The sequence below is a fragment of the Taurulus bubalis genome, assembly GCF_910589615.1.
Source record: "Taurulus bubalis genome assembly, chromosome: 10".
NCBI lineage: Eukaryota > Metazoa > Chordata > Actinopteri > Perciformes > Cottidae > Taurulus > Taurulus bubalis.
This window is the reverse complement of record NC_136598.1, coordinates 25,849,805-25,857,466: the sequence shown is the minus strand read 5'-3', so window position 1 is coordinate 25,857,466 and position 7,662 is coordinate 25,849,805. Positions and strand designations below refer to the sequence as shown.

At 42.8% G+C, this 7,662-nt stretch overlaps 2 protein-coding genes across 2 annotated transcripts in view; both read left to right on the top strand.

The window, feature by feature from the left end:
- poldip2 (polymerase (DNA-directed), delta interacting protein 2) overlaps nucleotides 1-1,609 on the top strand; it is a gene marked incomplete at its 5' end in the record, with an annotated part of 13,376 nt that extends 11,767 nt beyond the window's left edge. Inside the window, 2 exons of the mRNA XM_079224836.1 lie at nucleotides 95-174; nucleotides 279-1,609. Of these exons, the coding sequence (XP_079080962.1) occupies nucleotides 95-174; nucleotides 279-393 (195 nt within the window). The 3' untranslated portion in view covers nucleotides 394-1,609. The remainder of the gene's footprint in view (nucleotides 1-94; nucleotides 175-278) is intronic.
- Nucleotides 1,610-3,132: 1,523 nt separating this feature from the next.
- Nucleotides 3,133-7,662, top strand: part of lrrc75a (leucine rich repeat containing 75A) — a gene marked incomplete at both ends in the record, with an annotated part of 38,375 nt that continues 33,845 nt past the window's right edge. The window contains one exon of the mRNA XM_079224930.1: nucleotides 3,133-3,396. Within this exon, the coding sequence (XP_079081056.1) occupies nucleotides 3,133-3,396 (264 nt within the window). The remainder of the gene's footprint in view (nucleotides 3,397-7,662) is intronic.

The window sequence follows — 7,662 nt, the reverse complement described above, 5'->3', positions numbered from 1 at the left end:
ACACACACACACACACACCTCCCCCCCTGTTAAAATGTGTTTTATGACATGATTATTATAATAATGTAATAATTATTATAATGTGTGTCCTCAGGAGCCGGTGTTGTCTAAAGAGCAGCCGGCCTTCCAGTACAGCAGCCACGTGTCTCTGCAGGCGCCCAGCGGACACATGTGGTGAGAGCCTCACTATTTAACCATCTCACCACAGCGCCCCCTGGTGCTCTGGAGGCTTAACGTGTGTGTGTGTGTGTGTGTGTGTGTGTGTGTCTCTCTCTTAGGGGGACGTTTCGCATCGAGAGGACAGACGGTTCCCACTTTGACGTCCGCATCCCTCCCTTTTCCCTGGAGAGCAACAAAGACGACAAGGCGCCCCCTGCTGGCTACACGTTCTAACTGCTCCTCCTAAGCTCCTCCCCTTCCCCATAAGCTCCTCCCCCTCCTGTAGCTCCGCCTCAGCCTTCAGCTCGAGACGATGCAGTTTCATAGAGAGAACAGCAACACATCATCGATCCACTCTGAGGAGTTATCGGTGTGCGTCTTCGCTCCAGGAGACGAGGGAGGGGGCGGAGTCAATGTGTGAGGGGGCGGAGTCAATATTGAGCCGGTTGTTTTTATCATTAATATTATCGTTGGAATATTTCCTGCTGGGTTCATGGAAAGAGAAACGGCTGCAGCGGGATGTTAAAGTCAGATTAACGCGACACTAACTCCTCCATATTATTATAATAATTATTATTATAATAATAAGTAAAACACGGCTCGTAGCTCGAGTTCCTGCTGGGTTTCTCTTTGCTTGTCGTCCCGGTTTCGTTCCATCGGACGAGACTTCAGATCCAACGTTGAAGCTCAGGATGGAATCAGTTAAATTAATTAAACCAAACGATTGATTTTTAAGTACAAATGTCAAATGGAATATCTTCTATATTCTCCTTTTAGTTTGTGCAGTCAAAAACTATAAAGGTTCACTGATCAAAGAAACACTATTTACAAGTTTAAGGATTATTTAAAAAGGTCAATTTGTTTTTTAGACATTTCAGAAACAGGAAGTGTTAAATAAATCTACATTTTGCAGGATATTCAACCTTTTAGTTTCTTTATAAAACATTTAATTGACTTGTTTCTCCACATAAAGACGTTGAAAAGCACTTACACCACCGGCTGTTATGTAATTATAATTTATGTGATATTCAGATCGCTTTTTGATTCTTGGAATCCCCGTTGACTAAAAGTTATTTTCTTCTGATCAGTGACTCATTAATGATGATTTCATCTTTATATTTAATGCTGTTAAAGATCAAATTAATAACTTTTTGATGTACCAAAAGTATTTAGTTTGCTGGAAAGAAGAGTCGTGCAGCACTATAAAGAACGATTTAGGTAATTTCTCTGATACGCGCACACACACACACACACACACACACACACACACACACACACACACACACACACACACCCCCCCCCCCCCTCTACCTGGTTGACGTGTTGAAAGAAAGAAGCGACGTGTTTTGTTTCATGTGAGTTGAAGTGCCTGTGAAGGTGAAATGTTACTGTAAATAGAGATGTAATTAAAGGCCAAACCAATAAATAATAAAGTTTTTTTTGAAAAGTACATCTTGACATTGTGTATTTTTTTTATTCTTCAGACTCAAACATGTCGTAATAAAAGTGTCTTTATCTGTTGAAGGAGCTTTGATTTGACTTTATGTTGATCACTTTAAGCAACACAGGATATCCTCTTTATTTATATATATATATATATATATATATATATATATATATATATATATATATATATATATATATATATATATATATATATATATATATATATATATATATATATATATATATATAAATAATACTGTTTATAACCTCAGCCCCACCAGAGGGCAGTGAATCCCTTTTGAAAAATCAATATGTATTTAGCACGTGATCACATTTACTGCATTGAATGCTGACACCATGAAAAGTTTCACTTCTTTATAAAAATGGATTTTAAAGCATCACTCAACTTTTTTTATCTCATTATTTTATCTAATTTCACTTTTTTTTTGTGAAAAAAAAGTTTTTTTCTGTCCAATATATCTGATTAAAGAGGAAAATCTGCCTCTTTATAAAATCAGTTCTTATCTGCAAAGACAAAAGGACTCGAGGCCATTCATTCATAAATGTACTTTTTTAAACTTTATTAAATTTCAATGTCGACAATGCAACAAAGTTTTTATCTAATTCAAAATGAAGTACAAACAATTACATAAATACATATACATAATAAATATGCATTAAAGAAAACACAAATTGCATTTTATATTGTAGATATGTTTTAATTAATTAATACTTTGACATCCAGTTATATGCCGATTTTACTAAAAGACCAAACATGATCGCTTCAGGTAAGAATCATCTTAAAAACATGAATATTTTCTGCGTAAACATTAAAATAACATTAATTAACGCAAACTTTGTGCCTCGCGCTCTACGCTCCTCCCTCCCTCCCTCTCCTCCGCGGCGCGCACTCGCTGCGCGCGCCCGTCATTCAGTTGCACAGGAGGGGTGTTGCGATACGTGATTCAGTCCCGGGCTGAAGGGAGCAGTACACCAGTACAACCAGTACCTCCACCAGTACCACCAGTGCCTCCACCCTCTTCCTGTCCAGCTACGACCCGGCCCAGAGCTCCACGTTGTCGGCCGAAGCGGCGGCGGCTCTCCGCTCCGGATGGAGGATCCACCTCCAAGGACGAATGCGGGTCTTTTTCTGGTTCAGCGCGAGGAAGGACGGGGCAGTGCGGGGTGAGGTGGGGTGGGGGGTGGGGGTCTTGCAGGAGACGTAAACACTGCCCTGCGTCATGCACCTCCTCCTCCTCCTCTTCTTCCTCCTTTGGGCTTTTGTGGATAACAGCTGTTTTTGCAGGGAGGTAAATATTGTGGTGAAGTTGTGCTCGGGATAGGAGTCTGCAGACGGCCCGCAGGACAGGAGGGGTCCTGCATCCGGACTTTGCATCCTAGGATTAATTAACAAGGTCTTTTTCCTCTCCTGTAACTGTGATGCCGAGCCAAGTTCCTCAAACACGACTCGGCCCGTGACACAGTTGTCGTTGTCGTTTGTCGTTGCACCACACCGTCTTTTTCGTTATGGGTGCCAAGCAGGCCAAGGGCCAGGAGCCCGGCGGGGCCAGCCCCCAGCACGGCTGGAGGCGGACGCCCACCAAGGAGCGGGGCGACATCCTGGCCTCCCTGATGCTGAAGTCGGGGGACCGGCTGAGAGGCGGCGGGGCGGCGACCCAACCGCCGCCGCCGCCGTACCAGCGCCGCATCGGCATGATCCAGGACATGATGCTGATGGCCAAGCAGGGCAAGCAGGACGAGGCCACGGAGATGCTCAAGACCCTCCGCCAGGTACGGCACTGTGTGTGTGTGTGTGTGTGTGTGTGTGTGTGTGAGGCTCCCAGGGGTCACGAGGTCACCGCGGCATCCCGTCCTCGCTTCATTATCATGGTTGATGTCGTCGCGGTGCAGAAACAGAAGCCAGACTCGGACTTTAAACCCATCAGCGCTGGATGGATCGCTCTGCTGCCCTGCAGGCCTTCACAGACGCAGGTTTGGTGTGTTTGGGGGCATTGAACCACCGAACACTTTACGATGTCATCCCCGACACTTAGAAGTCACTACGAGGGACTTCCATGTTGTGTGGATTCTGGCGGCCCCTGTGGACGGTAGTGGTAGTGTTTCCGCACACCTTTAGGAAACCAATCTTCTCGTGGTCTCGTTTACTCATGAAACTGAGACGGTTTCAAAACCAGTTAAAAGTTTCTGAATTACCTCGTAACTTAAACTCACAATTCTTAACATTGTGCGATACGCTTTCAGCTAATAATGCAGTTTGTATAATGCATAATGAATCATCTGTTTTATCTCTTAAGATAGTCTTCACTCTGTTCATCTCACTTGAATAATCCTTTTTTTTTATGCAACTTCTCGTTGACTTTACTAGAAAAAAACCTAAAAGCACCATCCAGTAGAGTGAAAAAGCAAAAAATGGGTTTAATTAGCATTAACAGTAGTAATAGTTTATATGATAAAAGATAGATACTTGGTGTTCATGTATACATAAAACGATCCACAGCCTCTCTACGTCTTCCAAGACATTCGCTCCAGAGCTGAAAAGAGACGCAGGAAGATACAATTAAATTTAAAATGCCACCAGTTGAGATTTGTAGAAGAGGAGAGGAACAAAGGGAGAATGTGAGAGAAAGGAGGAGAGAAATAAACGTGAATCTAACATGTGATCGTCACCGGGATGAAGGAGGGAGGGGAGACGATCCATATGCTGCTATGTTTATCCTCTATGACTCAACATACACACACACACACACACACACACACACACACACACACTGCTTTCACACTGTATTCTTCGGGGCTTCGGAGATGCTTTTCATGTTCCGGTTTTCTTATCGTTTAGAACGTTAATCCTTGAATCGATGGGGAAAACAAGACGGAAAACGAAGGACGGCTCTTCATCCATCACCGTTATCAGAAGCGAGGGGTTGAAGTCTCTCAGGTGGAAAATGACAAACTGGTTTCAGCTTCAGTGTGCGCTGGACTCTCTCTAGATACCGTACCAGCTAGGAGGACAAGAGCCGTCTCATTTAAGACTCTTATAAGCGTTTACTGACCTTTTTTTAAATATATATAGGAAAACAGGAAGTGACTCATTTCCCTCGTTTCATCAACAACAACAACAACAACATATTTTCAGGCCTCCTCGGCCAATAAGGCGCTGAGGAAACATAAACAAAGGTGTTTAGTTTCCCATTTTAAAACCAGTTTTATTCTCCTTAAATTGCCCGTTTCAACGGTCTTTCTTTACCCGGCCTCTTTGTAAGATATTCAGGCTTTTTATTCTTTTCCTCTGGACCTCCATTACGGTCTCATTTACGGCCGCTGGGACATTCGCGGTGAACCGTGGATCCTCCGTCGGCACTTAGTGGACTACTCCTCCCGTCATTAGACGACTTGCACCCAATTTACAAACTTAACACATCTCCTCATCTCGTCGGAGCGTCTCAGAGAAGGAGAAGACTTTGATCCAGCGGGTGACGGGTTGAGGTCAAGCTCCCATGACCTCTAGGAGTCGCTGTTGCGCAGTTAAATTCTGCATTTTAATAATTCTACTACTGCCGACATACGGAGGAAGTGAGCTCAGCGGCACTATCGGCCCTAACGGAGCTGTTGAAGTCCACGTGTCTGGTTTAGTTTTCTCATCGATGCTTATTTTGTTCTGCACAACGACTGTGACGTTCACAAAGAAACTGCAAAGGAACAAAATGCTCTCCGGTGCGACGGAGACTTCCGGACACCCGGCAGAGGAAAACCACATTTATTGACCCATTATTATAGAGAGAGTGCAGCAACCCTGTAACTTATGTCCGTTTGAGTATACAGAAGAAGATCAAGCCTTCTTTTATGATTTAAAGACGACTATAATACTCCAACCAATCTGCTTCCCGTTTCCACCGGTACCCACCTGCCCAGTAACAAGTGAATAGTTTTTTTAGATAACAATAAAATAAAAACCTTGGTACGTATTAAGCGTCAGCCTCAAGCGCCGGAGGGTGAAGAAAACAACATGTTGGGGTCACGGAAACAAGATTGCAAAAGAGCTCCGGTGACATAACCATCAGTCAGGAGAACAGTGGCGCATGACGAACGGGTCACACCAGGAATTAGATGGAGACAATTACTGAGAAGGAAAGAAGACAGAAACACTGCGACAGACACTGAAGAAGAAGAAGAAGAAGAAGAAGAAGAAGAAGAAGAATAATAGTGATGCAGAGACGTTAGAAGACACTCTAAAGAGGGGGAAAGAGAGCTTGTTTGCGGTTACCAGGAGGACCAAATAGACATTGATTAATCACGCCGGAGCTCTGTTGAGATAACGAGGAGTCCACCATCTTTATCACCGCCCTTCAATTAACTCGACCGCTAAGCGATGACCAGCAGCGTCGGTGGGAAACTCCTCGGGCGCTAAATGTTGGCTGTGACAGGACAGTGGGCGGAGACATTGTTTGGACTTTAATCGATACTCTTATTGGTTCTTTTTGATTATTTTGTGAGGGAAAAAAATACTTTCTTGTGATCAGACTCCGTATGACATCACTCAGGTTACCTGGAGGATGTTCTGCTTGTTGGTCACATGATGAACTGCTGCTGTTTCCTCCCTTTTAGTCATGAGGCGTTCATTGAGTTTGAGACGACCAGAGTTCTCGCACATAGAAACACTTTGCGTCTTCGTCATGCCCACATGAGGCGACAACCTTTTCCAATGCATTGTACAGTTGACTGCACATCCTCCTTTGTCTTTGTGCTCATCAGAACTTGAGGCGCAGCGTCTCAACATGGTGCCGCTTCATCGATTCGGCTCGTGAATCAATGAAAACGGTACTATAGAGTCCATTCCACCGCCGGCTCGTTTGAGTTCCTCCAAGTACATTTATAACTCAGGAGTATGAGCCCGTGTCTGTGTGCTGTCACTTACCAGGATGTGAAGATGTGAAGATGCTCAATGAAGACGTTGCCATATGGCGAGCGCAGCTTAAATAGATTTAACCGGTGATCACGTCGTATCGCTCAGACCGTAATTAGTGATAATCGGTAACTATATTCCGTACGGTAGCCTCGCCAATCTTTCAAATCAACGGGAGAACCAGAACCAGGACTGAGAGGGCCAGACTGTCAGACCCTGCTGCAGTAGAATGAGAGGTTTTCTAAAGGGACCCAGGTGCTCAGAGACACTACCACTTTAGTCCACAGGGGGCGCCAGAATCAACACAAGAGGAAAGTTCCTTGTAGTAACTTTAAACAATTATATGGTGTTTACAAGTACATATGAGGCTGCGTGGCGAGTGGATCTGACTCACACCGCTTTATAGCCTCAGATTTGATAATGAGCGACAACGTTACACTAAAATTATATATTTTTCATTTTTATTTCATAAGTTGCTTCTAAACCTCTAAAACTAATATATCAACAAACATTTACCATGGACTCTGATGGATTTCTGTATTGCTCCTTGGCTTCTTATTTGTTCTGTTATGCTGTATTGACTCTTAAGTCGCTGTATCAGGTTTTTAAATAATAGTTTACGTGCAAAGAAGAACTCAATCAATGCTCCGTCCCACGTCTTCTTCTGAATTTGATTTAATACTCAGGGCAGTGTGTTCTTTATACTAAAATTAGATTCAATGAATTGCCTTGCAATATAGTTGCAATAATGACGATATTCTGTTACAATGTATCGCAATATATTGCGATACATTGAAACACTGGTATCATGATATGTATCGTATCGCCAGACAATATAAAGCCCTTGTAAATAAAACTACAGTAGGACGCAGGAGGATTTGTATTTATGATTTAAATTTTGTTTCATATTTATTCTCATTATAGATCCAATAAGTTTAATGGAATCTTAAGTAAAGAGCTAAAAATTAAACACCAAAGTATGGTTTACATTTTTACATTAACCTTGTGTGCATTCATGCTTTCAAGTGTTGATTGTAAAAAATACATTTTATTTGTTATTTCTGCCTTGAACAGCACACAAGCACACTTATATAATAATGTTTTGAACCATGAATATATTCATTCAAGTGAAAGCT